Genomic DNA, 17689 nt, shown 5'->3' on the forward strand with positions numbered 1-17689 from the left:
CATTACACACACAAAAAATTTGACAAAAGTGCATGGTGCAATTTTTTAATGATACAAAACGTTATAAAGAACTGATAGAGGAATTAATTGTGGTCTGTGGCCATAACTGTATAAATACTTGATAATATACAAATAAAGGCAACAGTAGTATACCGCTGTTCGAAATTAAAAAATCGATAGAGAAAAAAACAAATCCGGGTTACAAACTAAAACTGAGGGAAACGTATAAAATATAAGAGAACTAGGACACAACAGAAACACAACATTAAAATGTAACACACACAGAAAACGAAACACTGAAAAGTCATTATATCAAGATCAACTAAATAAGTATTTTCTGTTCATCTAAAGTAATTGACTTAAAACTAAAGTATCACATTTAATAGATAGTTTTAAAGTATTGAAGTGTTATTGATATTTGTGTTTGTATGAAACTTTACAGGTACAACCACTGAATTGAAAAAAGTAAGTGTTGTGGCAACGACAAGTGCAGTCCCATCACTCACATCAACGGGTAGGTTGTAACATATTTTTGGTTTTATACTTTTAAAGCCAATCATATATTAATATACAATTTTGTGGTTTAGTGTTATTTCTATCATACAAAATTGTGTTTTCCATGAATATTTATACAAATTCTTACATTTTTGCACAACTTGCAGCTTTGAAAAAATCGATCCTTGTCCGATTGATTTTTATAACATATTTGAGAATGTAATGATTTAACTACATTTTGGCCTTATTATCAAAAATTCTATGGAAATTTAATTTTGATCCCCAGATACCGGTAAAAGAACTATTACTATGACTAAAATATCTCTAACATTTTCGTCGTCACTTCGAAATTAAAATTGGAGTATTGCATCCGGTTGACATTATAATAAGTAGTTGATTTTGAACGATTGTTTTAATAGTTTCAAGTTCCACCCCAGTATGTGATGTATCAGAGGGAATGATGTCGCCAACAACTATTCCATCTAGTGAAATAAAAGTAAATGATGACATGGCAAAAATAGACAACTTACGACCAGGTGGTTTGATACCCATGATGAGTTCTAAGCCTACACTGGTAATACAATACACACCTTCAATTGCCAAGTCTGTGCAAAGAGTAGAATTAGTATCAACAGAGAACATAGTATCGTACACTGTTACATTTTTCAATGCTGATGGAACTACTATAAAAAGAACAGTAAGTATGATTTCCTCTAAACCTTATGATGTGTGTTCCCATTGATATAGTCACCATATGTTATTTCAAAAGTGTACGGTATGAGTGCTATCAACACTGTAGATGTTTAATATGTCGTGTGCCGATTACTGTTAGATCACATTTGTGCATTTACCTACATCATACACTTTATTAAATCAATACAATAGTAGTATACATATACAGTGGAAACGGCATTAAGAAAGAGTGGCGAAAGATATCAGATGGACATTCAAATTAATAGATAGCAAATAAACTAGAGTTATTTCGTGGTTCATTTCTTTTAGAGAAAACATTCAAATTAAACAAATCGTATTTGCTCTGTCTCAAAATATTTTTTATGGCAACGTCCACTTTGGGTTTTTTGTTAGATGTTATTCCATTTGTATCCATCCGATGAGTGAAGACTTTTTTCAACTCATTTTGATAGTTTATTCTGATGTGGTACTGTAACACCACTGTCCCAGGTAAATGGGATGGTTGGGATCCCCCTAACATGTTTAACCACGACAAATTCTGTATATATGTGTCTGCCTCAAGTCTGGAGCCTGTAATTCAGTGTTTGTCGTTTGTTGATTTGTTGCATATTTGCTTTTCTTTCATATTTGTACATAAAAAGGCCGTTTTTTTCTCGATTGAATTGTTTTACCTTTGTCATTTTGGAGCTTTTTATAGCTGACGATATGGTATGAGCCTTTCTCATTGATGAAGACCGTACAGTGACCTTTTAATTTCTGTGTCATTTAGTCTTTTGTGAAAAGTTGTCTCATTTGCAATCAAACGACATCTTTTTTATATTGACAACGCCATTGCTAAAAAAAGAAAAGACAAACAGACTTATAATAGTACACAAGACAACATAACATAAGAAACTAATGAATAACAACACGAACCTCACTAAAAACAGGGGGTGATATCAGGTGCTCAGGAAGAGTAAGCAGATCCTGTTTCACATATGGCACCCAACGTATTGCTCATGTTATTAAAAAACTGGTGAATATTCTAAGTTGCTAGGTATCATTTTTGAAATGGGAACGAGATAGTTTTTACAATATTAAGAACATATCTGATATTATCTGCGAAACGGATTTTCTATACCGGTGAGGTAAGTCATGATGGCGTCCGTAAAATTGACGTAGGGATGATTTCAACTTCCCCACTTGGAACTCTTTGTTTAATAGCTTCCTAGCGAGCAGCAATCATATATCAGTGAAATAATGAAAGGAAATACAAGGCCGGGACTATCTTATCAGTTCGGAGATATATACTCCATAAGCAGGCACTGCTGGAATGTTGCTACATAGAAATGGAAAGTTTAAAATTGGAAAGCTTAAATCATCTATTTTTTCGTACAGTTTTGTTTTCAACCGACCCTCATTGTTAATTCTTAGACGCAAGTCAAGATACGAGGCAGACTTAACTTGCTTAATATAAAAAGAATTTAGATTGCTATTGATAAATTTTTTAAATGAGCTTAACGCATATGAATTATTTTAGATGAAAGTTACAGAAAGTGCAAACAATGTTGCTGGAAATCCTAATGTGAAGAAAGTTGAAATCTTGATTACACCTGAAGATAAGAAAAGTTCTTATCAGCCAGTAAATCTGCAACTGAAAATATTTGCATGCCATGAAATAGGTAAAACAATTTTACATTTAATATGGACTGACATTGGGATATACATATGACAATGAGTTTCTTTAAACGCAACTTTGGTTATCGTTTTGACTTGCAGACCAAATATCAATTCATGTAACTATATTTCTTTCTTAGACACAATTGCAATGTATATACAGAAGCAATATAATTAGCGACAGAATACAACTTTATTGTGGTATCTAGGGTAAAAAAGTTTAATCTTTGAAGACTAAAGTCACTATATTTATAAAATAAGCTGGTATTTTTTATCAAAAAGAATAAACAAAGTATAATTACTATCTTAACAGGCACAACAACTATTGTAATACCGTCAATTGTTTCTACACCATCTGTTGCTTCAACTAAGACGAGTGTAAGAGTGGAATCACCAGTGACGTCATCTGTCGGTAAGACAACAACTACGTATGGGCTATCATCAGTAAAAAGCACGATGGAAGTGTCATCAGCGAAATCCACTGTAGGAATATCGAGTGAAAAAACAACACCTGCTGTCAAAACGAAAGCTACAACTACGGCAAGAGAAATCAAGCATACGACTGGTATTATTTCATCAGAGGGAGTTACTTCCCCTGAACCCACTACTGGGGAAACAACCATAAAGATGACAAGCAGACAAACTACTCCTGTTGCTGCAACCACTGAAACATCAATGAAAATGAAAAGTGTACACTCCACTGAAAAGGTCAAATCAGAGCGCACTACACCTGTTAGAATGTCGACAAAACACGTGACTCCAATAGGTATGCAGACGTTCGTTTTTATATTGATCATCATCAGTGTTAACTGACAAGGTCTTGCTTTTAACAAAATATCCTTATTCCTTATTGTCATTTGTCTAGTTGCATGAATCTGCAAAGAAAAATACGTCTGTAGCCTTCACTATAAAAAATATTTAGTCTTACATAGATATAAACTGTTTTAAATGTGGTTGGGCTTCAATACATAAGGTCAGGAGATATATGTGATTGTGAAAAATGAAGTGTCAAGCTTGATTTTTGTCTTGATAATTTTAGCTACATTAATAATATTAACATCTTACAAAACTACGAAATGGTACATTGAAACTAAATGTTGAAGTTGGTCGCTTCTCTGAAATACCAAGAGAGATGCTGTATGTTGTTCTTCTGTGTTGACTTGAGTTATCATTGATATGTTCATAACTATAAATTAACTGTTAACAAAACTTTGAATGTTTGAAATACTAAGGCTGTTCTACCTCAGGAATAGATTACCTTATCTGTATTTGGAAAAACTTCAGGAATTTTCGGTCCTCAATGCTCTTCAAGTTCGTACTTTATTTAGCCTTTTAAACATTGTTTGATTCGAGCGTCACTGATGAGTCTTTTGTAAACGAAACGTTTATCTTGCGTAAATATAAAAATTTCAATCTTGTTATCTATGATGAGTTTATTGCTAATATCATTGTGTTGAGAATAATTCCATTTTGTATTGGTATGTCTGGCTTATGGGACAATTAGGTTTTTTTCTGCCACACTATTATTGTTCATGGCCTTCTATTTTTAAACTACCTTGTTTGTTGTAAGCTAGTTCTAGATCGCTTACAATTAAGCTCTGTAACTATTTGAAGAACGCATGGAAAGCTAGATCTGATATGATTGTTTAGGTATGTTATTTTTCATATTGTTCTCTGTTATCAGTCTTTTGTCACATTTAAGTATATATCATGTATTGCCATAGTTTTCCCTTACTTTGTATTGCACAATGGGTGTCTCTATAGTGAGAAAAACGATCGGTTATTATATGTTATATCTGATCAACAGCAATACGAACCGATTGGTATATACTTAAATTGTGCATATCGAAGTCATAACTGAATAAATACTTGATGAATAATCATCATCATGATCATATGAAACACTTAAAAGCCATTACATAGAGATCAACTAATTTTTTTGTTAATCTCGAATAATTGACGAATTATACTCAATAACTGAATTTATAGTATTTGTATGAAACTTTGCAGGTACAACGACTGAATTGAAAGAAGAAAGTGTTGTGTCAACAACTAGTGCAGTCCCATCACTCCCAGCAACGGGTACGTTAAAACATTTATATGGTTTTATTACTTAAAAGCTGATTTTTTTTTACGAGGACAAAATATCTCCTGCCAATTGCTTGTCACTCGGAAATTAAAAATGGAACATAAATCCAGCAGACTTAATAAAATAGAGTTGAATTTGAACGCTTGATTTAATAGATTCAAGTAGTGTATGTTATGTATCAGAGAAAATGGTGTCACCAAAAACTATTTCTAAAGTATATTATTTATCTTTAAAGGCACACCAACTAGTGTAATACCGTCAATTGTTTCTACACCGTCTGTTGCTTCAACTAAGACGAGTGTAAGAGTGGAGTCACCAGTGACATCACCTGTTGGTAAGACAACAACTAAATATGGGCTATCATCAGTAAAAAGCACGATGGAAGTGTCATCAGCGAAATCCACTGTAGGAATATCGAGTGAAAAAACAACACCTGCTGTCAAAACGAAAGCTACAACTGCGGCAAGAGAAATCAAGCATACGACTGGTATTATTTCATCAGAGGGAGTTACTTCCCCTGTACCCACTACTGGGGAAACAACCATAAAGATGACAAGCAGACAAACTACTCCTGTTGCTGCAACAACTGAAACATCAATGAAAATGACAAGTGTACACTCCACTGAAAAGGTGAAATCAGAGCGCACTACACCTGTTAGAATGTCGACAAAACAGGTGACTCCAATAGGTATGCAGATGGTTTATGTTTGAATTAATCAGTATATCAAAGTGTAAACTGGAAACGTTTTGCTTTTAAAAATACTCTTATTCATGATTGACATTTGTCTAATTGAATAAATCTGCAAAGAAAAATAAATCTGTAGGCTGAACTTCATATTTAGTGTTGCATATGTATATACATTGGCAACAACAAATGTGCATACTGTTAATCAACAATTCAAATTCAGCGTAAGCTTTTTCTGAATTTTTACATAACTTTGTATAACACAAGTTAAGTCTCTATAGTGAGAAAATCTTTAAGTTATTATATGCTATAACCGACCAACAGCAAAATAACTGGATTGCCAAAATTGAGATTATATCAATGTTTATTTGAACGTACCTACGTCATAAGGCCCAAGACCACAATTAATGACCCCGCTTTTCGTTGTCTACGAATATAGTTCCTTTTAAATAGAGTGTATTTTTCCTTAATTTTTTTTCTTTCCCTTCCTCACTCATTTCTTAGATTTTTTTGGGTGGAAATGAAAGAAGAGAGGTGAAATTAAATTTTGGATGTTGTATTTTAACTGATTTTGATATGGAATGAGAGATTAGCCCAAGTGCAAAAAGGTCATATTTACAGTTTTCGGAACCTCTCTTGACTTTACAATAGGGGTATGGATGTGTATTGGCTAAATTTGTAAAAGTGATTGTTACAATCTTTCTGAATTTTGGATATATATTTGGACTAAGACTATACATTACACACACAAAAAAATTGACAAAAGTGCATGGTGCAATTTTTTTAATGATACAAAACGTTATAAAGAACTGATAGAGGAATTAATTGTGGTCTGTGGCCATAACTGTCTAAATACTTGATATAATACAAATAAAGGCAACAGTAGTATACCGCTGTTCGAAATTAAAAAATCGATAGAGAAAAAACAAATCCGGGTTACAAACTAAAACTGAGGGAAACGTATCAAATATAAGAGAACTAGGACACAACAGAAACACAACATTAAAATGTAACACACACAGAAAACGAAACACTGAAAAGTCATTATATCAAGATCAACTAAATAAGTATTTTCTGTTCATCTAAAGTAATTGACTTAAAACTAAAGTATCACATTTAATAGATAGTTTTAAAGTATTGAAGTGTTATTGATATTTGTGTTTGTATGAAACTTTACAGGTACAACCACTGAATTGAAAAAAGTAAGTGTTGTGGCAACGACAAGTGCAGTCCCATCACTCTCATCAACGGGTAGGTTGTAACATATTTTTGGTTTTATACTTTTAAAGCCAATCATATATTAATATACAATTTTGTGGTTTAGTGTTATTTCTATTATACAAAATTGTGTTTTCCATGAATATTTATACAAATTCTTACATTTTTGCACAACTTGCAGCTTTGAAAAAATCGATCCTTGTCCGATTGATTTTTATAACATATTTGAGAATGTAATGATTTAACTACATTTTGGCCTTATTATCAAAAATTCTATGGAAATTTAATTTTGATCCCCTTATACCGGTAAAAGAACTATTACTATGACTAAAATATCTCTAACATTTTCGTCGTCACTTCGAAATTAAAATTGGAGTATTGCATCCGGTTGACATTATAATAAGTAGTTGATTTTGAACGATTGTTTTAATAGTTTCAAGTTCCACCCCAGTATGTGATGTATCAGCGGGAATGATGTCGCCAACAACTATTCCATCTAGTGAAATAAAAGTAAATGATGACATGGCAAAAATAGACAACTTACGACCAGGTGGTTTGATACCAATGATGAGTTCTAAGCCTACACTGGTAATACAATACACACCTTCAATTGCCAAGTCTGTGCAAAGAGTAGAATTAGTATCAACAGAGAACATAGTATCGTACACTGTTACATTTTTCAATGCTGATGGCACTACTATAAAAAGAACAGTAAGTATGAGTTCCTGTAAACCTTATGATGTGTGTTACCATTGATATAGTCACCAAAATAGTTATTCCAAAAGTGTACGGTACGAGTGCTATCAACACTGTAGATGTTTAATATGTCGTGTGCCGATTACTGTTAGATCATACATTTTATTAAATCAATACAATAGTAGTATACATATACAGTGGAAACGGCATTAAGAAAGAGTGGCGAAAGATATCAGATGGACATTCAAATTAATAGATAGCAAATAAACTAGAGTTATTTCGTGGTGCATTTCCTTTAGAGAAAACATTCAAATTAAACAAATCGTATTTGCTCTGTCTCAAAATATTTTTTACGGCCACGTCCACTTTGGGTTTTTTGTTAGATGTTATTCCATTTGTATCCATCCGATGAGTGAAGACTTTTTCAACTTATTTTTATAGTTTATTCTGATGTGGTACTGTAACACCACTGTCCCAGGTAAGTGGGATGGTTGGGATCCCCCTAACATGTTTAACCACGACAAATTCTGTATATATGTGTCTGTCTCAAGTCTGGAGCCTGTAATTCAGTGTTTGTCGTTTGTTGATTTGTTGCATATTTGCTTTTCTTTCATATTTGTACATAAAAATGCCGTTTTTTTCTCGATTGAATTGTTTTACATTTGTCATTTTGGAGCTTTTTATAGCTGACGATATGGTATGAGCCTTTCTCATTGATGAAGACCGTACAGTGACCTGTTAATTTCTGTGTCATTTAGTCTTTTGTGAAAAGTTGTCTCATTTGCAATCAAACGACATCTTTTTTATATTGACAACGCCATTGCTTAAAAAAGAAAAGACAAACAGACTTATAATAGTACACAAGACAACATAACATAAGAAACTAATGAATAACAACACGAACCTCACTAAAAACAGGGGGTGATATCAGGTGCTCAGGAAGAGTAAGCAGATCCTGTTTCACATATGGCACCCAACGTATTGCTCATGTTATTAAAAAACTGGTGAATATTCTAAGTTGCTAGGTATCATTTTTGAAATGGGAACGAGATAGTTTTTACAATATTAAGAACATATCTGATATTATCTGCGAAACGGATTTTCTATACCGGTGAGGTAACTCATGATGGCGTCCGTAAAATTGACGTAGGGATGATTTCAACTTCCCCACTTGGAACTCTTTGTTTAATAGTTTCCTAGCGAGCAGCAATCATATATCAGTGAAATAATGAAAGGAAATACAAGGCCGGGACTATCTTATCAGTTCGGAGATATATACTCCATAAGCAGGCACTGCTGGAATGTTGCTACATAGAAATGGAAAGTTTAAAATTGGAAAGCTTAAATCATCTATTTTTTCGTACAGTTTTGTTTTCAACCGACCCTCATTGTTAATTCTTAGACGCAAGTCAAGATACGAGGCAGACTTAACTTGCTTAATATAAAAAGAATTTAGATTGCTATTGATAAATTTTTTAAATGAGCTTAACGCATATGAATTATTTTAGATGAAAGTTACAGAAAGTGCAAACAATGTTGCTGGAAATCCTAATGTGAAGAAAGTTGAAATCCTGATTACACCTGAAGATAAGACAAGTTCTTATCAGCCAGTAAATCTGCAACTGAAAATATTTGCATGCCATGAAATAGGTAAAACAATTTTACATTTAATATGGACTGACATTGGGATATACATATGACAATGAGTTTCTTTAAACGCAACTTTGGTTATCGTTTTGACTTGCAGACCAAATATCAATTCATGTAACTATATTTCTTTCTTAGACACAATTGCAATGTATATACAGAAGCAATATAATTAGCGACAGAATACAACTTTATTGTGGTATCTAGGGTAAAAAAGTTTAATCTTTGAAGACTAAAGTCACTTTATTTATAAAATAAGCTGGTATTTTTTAACAAAAAGAATAAACTAAGTATAATTACTATCTTAACAGGCACAACAACTATTGTAATACCGTCAATTGTTTCTACACCATCTGTTGCTTCAACTAAGACGAGTGTAAGAGTGGAATCACCAGTGACGTCATCTGTCGGTAAGACAACAACTACGTATGGGCTATCATCAGTAAAAAGCACGATGGAAGTGTCATCAGCGAAATCCACTGTAGGAATATCGAGTGAAAAAACAACACCTGCTGTCAAAACGAAAGCTACAACTACGGCAAGAGAAATCAAGCATACGACTGGTATTATTTCATCAGAGGGAGTTACTTCCCCTGTACCTACTACTGGGGAAACAACCATAAAGATGACAAGCAGACAAACTACTCCTGTTGCTGCAACCACTGAAACATCAATGAAAATGACAAGTGTACACTCCACTGAAAAGGTCAAATCAGAGCGCACTACACCTGTTAGAATGTCGACAAAACACGTGACTCCAATAGGTATGCAGACGTTCGTTTTTATATTGATCATTATCAGTGTTAACTTACAAGGTCTTGCTTTTAACAAAATATCCTTATTCCTTATTGTCATTTGTCTAGTTGCATGAATCTGCAAAGAAAAATACGTCTGTTGCCTTCACTATAAAAAATATTTAGTCTTACATAGATATAAACTGTTTTAAATGTGGTTGGGCTTCAATACATAAGGTCAGGAGATATATGTGATTGTGAAAAATGAAGTGTGAAACTTGATTTTTGTCTTGATAATTTTAGCTACATTAATAATATTAACATCTTACAAAACTACGAAATGGTACATTGAAACTAAATGTTGAAGTTGGTCGCCTCTCTGAAATACCAAGAGAGATGCTGTATGTTGTTCTTCTGTGTTGACTTGAGTTATCATTGACATGTTCATAACTATCAATTAACTGTTAACAAAACTTTGAATGTTTGAAATACTAAGGCTGTTCTACCTCAGGAATAGATTACCTTATCTGTATTTGGAAAAACTTCAGGAATTTTCGGTCCTCAATGCTCTTCAAGTTCGTACTTTATTTAGCCTTTTAAACATTGTTTGATTCGAGCGTCACTGATGAGTCTTTTGTAGACGAAACGTTTATCTTGCGTAAATATAAAAATTTCAATCTTGGTATCTATGATGAGTTTATTGCTAATATCATTGTGTGGAGAATAATTCCATTTTGTATTGGTATGTCTGGCTTATGGGACAATTAGGTTTTTTTTTTCTGCCACACTATTATTGTTCATGGCCTTCTATTTTTAAACTACCTTGTTTGTTGTAAGCTAGTTCTAGATCGCTTACAATTAAGCTCTGTAACTATTTGAAGAACGCATGGAAAGCTAGATCTGATATGATTGTTTAGGTATGTTATTTTTCATATTGTTCTCTGTTATCAGTCTTTTGTCACATTTAAGTATATATCATGTATTGCCATAGTTTTCCCTTACTTTGTATTGCACAATTGGTGTCTCTATAGTGAGAAAAACGATCGGTTATTATATACACATGGAAAAAAGTATTGCAACACCTTGATTTTTTAAAATTTGAAAAATGAGCCTCTTTTTTTGGATGAAATATAATAAAATATGTGTACAATATTATTGAAACATAGTTTATGAAAACATTGGCATTGAAACGAACAAAAAATGTTCGAAAAAAAAATAATTTATGTAACCACAATTTTAATACCAAAATGGAGTGTTTTTTGTACCAAAAAATGCATTTTACAACTTTTACTGTAGTCGAACTTTACAATGTCAGACATTTCAAAATTAATCCTTAGATGACTGTTCATATCATGGTTGATCGTAATACGCCAAAGAATTAGTACTTTGTGCGCAGCCTCCATTTAAACGGATAACCGCATCTAAACGTCTTCTGAATCCTGCCATAAATCGACTAATTTGTTGCTAAGGTAGCAGCAACCATTTCTGATGTGGGCATTGTTTATTTCATGATGTGTTTGAACTGGGGTGTCCTTTCGCGCACTTTCCGCCCAATAGTGTCCCAAATATGCTCGATATGGTTGAAATCTGGGCTACGATCGTGCCATGGAAGATAAACCGAATTACATTTGAACATTGAATCTTCCTCCACGATGCTAATTTCCAACTTTGGCGAGCTCTGCACTACATTGGATACGGAAAACTGTGTGTCTGTTCGTTAGCAAAGGTCTCCGAAATGGTCTTATCGCACGATCACCAGTAGCGATGAGTCGATCTCGAACAGTTCTTGTTAAAAAGCTCCTGTATGGCCACCACTCTCTTTTTAGGATTGTCCTGTATGCAATGGGTTTCCTTCTGACCAACCTTAATTATGCTTGATTTTCCTTAGCAAATGGTATAGGGGGTCTTCATTATCTTGAAATGTCTTTAACAGCGTTTATTGCCTGATTTATTCTCAAAACGACTTATAGTGAAATGGTGATGACCAACAATACGTGCAGTTTTTACATCGACATCCCTGCTTCCCTTGTGCTGATAATCTGCCATCTGGCTGCAGTTAAGAGTTGTCAAGGACCCATTATAAGGTGTCAATCACATAACTTTAAAAATTTGGTTATTTAAAAGGTTGAAAACAAAGAGGATAAAAACAACTGTTTTGCTGTTTACGGGTACAGTAGCTGCATGTGCAGATAAAAAAATATCGAGTCGATATTTATTGATTAAACTCAGGTGATACTTAAATAATGTTTAACTAGTTCTATTTTACCAAATTATATCCCAAAAAAATGAAAAGTGTTTTTTTAATTTCAATTTCAATTTGGTGTTGCAATACTTTTTTCCAACTGTATATGTTATATCTGATCAACAGCAATACAAACCGATTGGTATATACTTAAATTGTGCATATCGAAGTCATAACTGAATAAATACTTGATGAATAATCATCATCATGATCATATGAAACACTTAAAAGTCATTACATAGAGATCAACTAATTTTTTTGTAAATCTCGAATAATTGACGAATTACACTCAATAACTGGATTTATAGTATTTGTATGAAACTTTGCAGGTACAACGACTGAATTGAAAGTAGAAAGTGTTGTGTCAACAACTAGTGCAGTCCCATCACTCCCAGCAACGGGTACGTTAAAACATTTATATGGTTTTATTACTTAAAAGCTGAGTTTTTTTTACGAGGACAAAATATCGCCTGCCAATTGCTTGTCACTCAAAAATTAAAACTGGAACATAAATCCAGCAGACTTAAGTAGCGAGAGTTGAATTTGAACGCTTGTTTTAATAGATTCAAGTAGTGTATGTGATGTATCAGAGAGAATGGTGTCACCAAAAACTATTTCTAAAGTATATTATTTATCTTTATAGGCACAACAACTAGTGTAATACCGTCAATTGTTTCTACACCGTCTGTTGCTTCAACTAAGACGAGTGTAAGAGTGGAATCACCAGTGACGTCACCTGTTGGTAAGACAACAACTACATATGGGCTATCATCAGTAAAAAGCACGATGGAAGTGTCATCAGCGAAATCCACTGTAGGAATATCGAGTGAAAAAACGACACCTGCTGTCAAAACGAAAGCTACAACTACGGCAAGAGAAATCAAGCATACGACTGGTATTATTTCATCAGAGGGAGTTACTTCCCCTGTGCCCACTACTGGGGAAACAACCATAAAGATGATAAGCAGACAAACTACTCCTGTTGCTGCAACAATTGAAACATCAATGAAAATGACAAGTGTACACTCCACTGAAAAAGTGAAATCAGAGCGCACTACACCTGTTAGAATGTCGACAAAACAGGTGACTCCAATAGGTATGCAGATGGTTTATGTTTGAATTTATCAGTATATCAAAGTGTAAAATGGAAACGTTTTGCTTTTAAAAATACTCTTATTCTGGATTGACATTTGTCTAATTGAATAAATCTGCAAAGAAAAATAAATCTGTAGGCTGAACTTCATATTTAGTGTTGCATATGTATATACATTGGCAACAACAAATGTGCATACTGTTAATCAACAATTCAAATTCAGCGTAAGCTTTTTCCGAATTTTTACATAACTTTGTATTACACAAGTTAAGTCTCTATAGTGAGAAAATCTTTAAGTTATTATATACTATAACCGACCAACAGCAATATAAATGGATTGCCATTATTGAGATTGAGATTATATCAATGTTTATTTGAACGTACCTACGTCATAACTGTCTAAATACTTGATATAATACAAATAAAGGCAACAGTAGTATACCGTTGTTCGAAATTAAAAAAATCGATAGAGAAAAAACAAATCCGGGTTACAAACTAAAACTGAGGGAAACGTATCAAATATAAGAGAACTAGGACACAACAGAAACACAACATTAAAATGTAACACACACAGAAAACGAAACACTGAAAAGTCATTATATCAAGATCAACTAAATAAGTTTTTTCTGTTCATCTAAAGTAATTGACTTAAAACTAAAATATCACATTTAATAGCTAGTTTTAAAGTATTGAAGTGTTATTGATATTTGTGTTTGTATGAAACTTTACAGGTACAACCACTGAATTGAAAGAAGGAAGTGTTGTGGCAACGACAAGTGCAGTCCCATCACTCACATCAACGGGTAGGTTGTAACATATTTTTGGTTTTATACTTTTAAAGCCAATCATATATTAATATACAATTTTGTGGTTTAGTGTTATTTCTATCATACAAAATTGTGTTTTCCATGAATATTTATACAAATTCTTACATTTTTGCACAACTTGCAGCTTTGAAAAAATCGATCCTTGTCCGATTGATTTTTATAACATATTTGAGAATGTAATGATTTAACTGCATTTTGGCCTTATTATCAAAAATTCTATGGAAATTTAATTTCGATCCCCAAATACCGGTTAAAGAACTATTACTATGACTAAAATATTTCTAACATTTTCGTCGTCACTTCGAAATTAAAATTGGAATATTGCACTCGGTTGACATATTAATAAGTACTTGATTTTGAACGATTGTTTTAATAGTTTCAAGTACCACACCAGTATGTGATGTATCAGAGGGAATGATGTCGCCAACAACTATTCCATCTAGTGAAATAAAAGTAAATGATGACATGGCAAAAGTAGACAATTTACGACCAGGTGGTTTGATACCCATGATGAGTTCTAAGCCTACACTGGTAATACAATACACACCTTCAATTGCCAAGTCTGTGCAAAAAGTAGAATTAGTATCAACAGAGAACATAATATCATACACTGTTACATTTTTCAATGCTGATGGAACTACTATTAAGAGAACAGTAAGTATGATTACTTCTAAGCCTTATGATGTGTGTTACCCTTGATATAGTAACCATATTTTATTCCAAATTGTTACGGTATATCTATTTACCTACATCATACACTCTATTAAACCAATACAATACTAGTATACAAATACAGTGGAAACGGTGTTAAGAAATAGGGGCGAAATATACCAGATGATCATTCATACTCATAGATAGAAAATAAACTGAAGTTATATCGTCGTGCATTTCTTTTAGAGAAAACATTTAAATTAAACAAACCGTAATTGCTCTGTATCAAAATGATTTTTACGGCGACGTCCACTTTGAGGTTTTTTGTTAGATGTTATTCCATTTGTATCCATCTGATGAGTTAAGACTTTTCAACTCATTTTTATAGCTTGTTCTGATGTTGTACTGTAATACCATTGTCCCATGTTAATGGGAAGGTTCAAATCCCGCTTACAGGTTTAACCACAACAAAATATGTATGTATGTGCCTGTCTCATGTTTGGAGCCTGCAATTCAGTGATTGTCGTTTGTTGATGTGTTACACATTTGCTTTTCTTTCATATTTGAACATAAATGAGGCCGTGATTTTCTCGGTTGAATTGTTTTAAATTTGTCATTTATGGCTTTTATAGCTGATTATATGATATGAGCTTTTCTCATTGATGAAGGCCGTACGGTGACCTGTTGTTGTTAATTCCTGTGTCAGACTTTGTAAAACGTCACCAGTGTCTGAGCAGAAAGTTGATGAACCAGGGGTATGTCAAAGAACGTCTTGTTCTTTTGTTAAAAAAGTTCATTGGAAGGTACCAAGAACTTGTTGATAAATATTCCGTATCAACTTTACAAATAATACACGATGGTCTTGAAGTATAGAATTTGCGTACTGACGTTGTTTATCATCTTAATAACGTGTTATATTATTCTTTTATTTGTCTTTATTAATATTACTTTTACGGTTAAGTATGTTTTTTGAGATATCCATTTGACGTGATTCTGTGGTTATGTATCCCATCATACTTTGAACGACAAAATTATTTTATGACGTGACTCTGTACTTATGTATCTTGTCATACTTTGAATGACAAAATTATTTTATTTATTAATATTACTTTTACTGTTAATTCTGTTTTTTGTTATATACATTTGACGTGACTCTGTACTTATGTATCCTGTCATACTTTGAACGACAAAAATATTTTATGTCTACCTGTGCAAATTTCAAATTCGCAATTTTACACCAGTTTTTAAAACCTTCCATCCTTTATGGGTGGATTTTACATAGATAAATAAAATCGTATAATATAAGCAAAAGGAGGATGTTAAATTTATTTGACGTATGCATTGTTTGTGCTTCTTCGTTGCATTTGTTGTTTTTATAGTGATAAAACAATGTTGACTGCTGTACCCCTATTTTTGACATTTTTACCTAGTGTGTCTGTTTGTTTTGTTCACGCATCGTTGACAATATAATGGAATTTGATGCGACTGTCATACAAGTGAGAGGTTTAGCTAGCTATAAAACCAGGTTCAATTTTCTACATTAGAAAATGCCTGTACCAAGTCAGGAATATGACAGTTGTTATCTATTCGTTTGATGTGTTTGAACTTTTGATTTTGCCATTTGATTGGGGACTTTCCTTTTTGAATAACATCGGAGTTCAGAATTTTTGTGATTTTACTTTTTAGTCTTTTTCGGAGAGTTGTCTCATTTGCAACCACACCACATCTTTGTTTATATTGACAACACCGTGGCTTGAATAGAAAAGACAAACAGACATATAATAGTACACAAGACATAACATAGAAAACTAATGAATTACAACACGAACCTCACTAAAAACAAGGGCTTTTCTCAGGTGCTCAGGAAAGATAAGCAGATCCTGTACCACATATGGCACCCGTCGTGTTGCTCATGTTATTACAAACCTGATGAATATTCCAAATTACTAGATCACATTTTTGAAATGGGAACGAGATTGTAGTTACAATGACAAGAACATATCTGATATAATCTGCGAAACGAATATTCTATAACGGGGAACCAAGTCATAATGACCACCGTAATATTTACGAAGGGATGATTTCAACTTTACATTTGGAACTCTATGATTAATAGCTTACTAGCAGCAATCATATATCACGGAAATCATGATAGAAAAATACAAGCCTAGGACTATCGTATCAATTCGGAGATAGACACTCCGTATACAGGCGATGCTGGAATGTTGCTACATAGAAATGGACAGTTCAAAATTGAAAAGCTGAAATCATCTATTTTGTCGAACAGTTTTGTTTTCAACCGACCCATTGTCAATTCTTAGATGCAAGTCAAGATATGAGGCAGACTTAACTTGCTTAATAAAACAGTATTTAGATTGTAATTGAACACTTATTCAAATGAGCCAAACGCATATGAATTATTTTAGATGAAAGTTACAGAAAGTGCAAACAATGTTGCTGGAAATCCTAATGTGAGGAAAGTTGAAATCCTGATTACACCTGAAGATAAGAAAAGTTCTTACCAGCCGGTAAATCTTCAACTGAAAATATTTGCATGCCATGAAATAGGTAAAACAATTTTACATTTAATATGAACTGACATTGGGGTAAACAGAGATGTGTGGTTAAGTTAATGAGACAGTAAACCGAGAAAAAAGCCAACAAAATATCTAACTGGTATTGTATAGATTTTAACAAATGACAATGAGTTTCTTAAATCCTCACTCTGGTTCTCGTTTTGACTTTCAGACCAGATATGAATACATTCTAACCCTTCCGCATTTTTGCGCCTGTCCCAAGTCTGGAGCTTCTGGCCTTTGTTAGTCTTGTATTTTTTTTAACTTTTAGTTTCTTGTGTACAATTTGGAGTTTAGTTTGGCGTTCATTATCACTGAACTAGTATATATTTGTTTAGGGGCCAGCTGAAGGACGCCTCCGGGTGCAGGAATTTCTCGTTGCATTGA

The 17689-nt window shown here is 33.2% G+C and overlaps 1 protein-coding gene across 1 annotated transcript in view; it reads left to right on the plus strand.

The window, feature by feature from the left end:
* Positions 1 to 17689, plus strand: part of LOC139513593 (mucin-3B-like) — a 282396-nt gene that overhangs the window by 101765 nt on the left and 162942 nt on the right. Inside the window, exons 61-75 of the mRNA XM_071302236.1 lie at positions 443 to 514; positions 915 to 1192; positions 2708 to 2849; positions 3158 to 3610; positions 4855 to 4926; positions 5169 to 5621; positions 6798 to 6869; positions 7270 to 7547; positions 9041 to 9182; positions 9491 to 9943; positions 12485 to 12556; positions 12799 to 13251; positions 13980 to 14051; positions 14452 to 14729; positions 17153 to 17294. Coding sequence (XP_071158337.1) covers positions 443 to 514; positions 915 to 1192; positions 2708 to 2849; positions 3158 to 3610; positions 4855 to 4926; positions 5169 to 5621; positions 6798 to 6869; positions 7270 to 7547; positions 9041 to 9182; positions 9491 to 9943; positions 12485 to 12556; positions 12799 to 13251; positions 13980 to 14051; positions 14452 to 14729; positions 17153 to 17294 — 3432 coding nt within the window. The remainder of the gene's footprint in view (positions 1 to 442; positions 515 to 914; positions 1193 to 2707; positions 2850 to 3157; positions 3611 to 4854; positions 4927 to 5168; positions 5622 to 6797; positions 6870 to 7269; positions 7548 to 9040; positions 9183 to 9490; positions 9944 to 12484; positions 12557 to 12798; positions 13252 to 13979; positions 14052 to 14451; positions 14730 to 17152; positions 17295 to 17689) is intronic.

The sequence above is a fragment of the Mytilus edulis genome, chromosome 2 (genome assembly GCF_963676685.1).
Source record: "Mytilus edulis chromosome 2, xbMytEdul2.2, whole genome shotgun sequence".
NCBI lineage: Eukaryota > Metazoa > Mollusca > Bivalvia > Mytilida > Mytilidae > Mytilus > Mytilus edulis.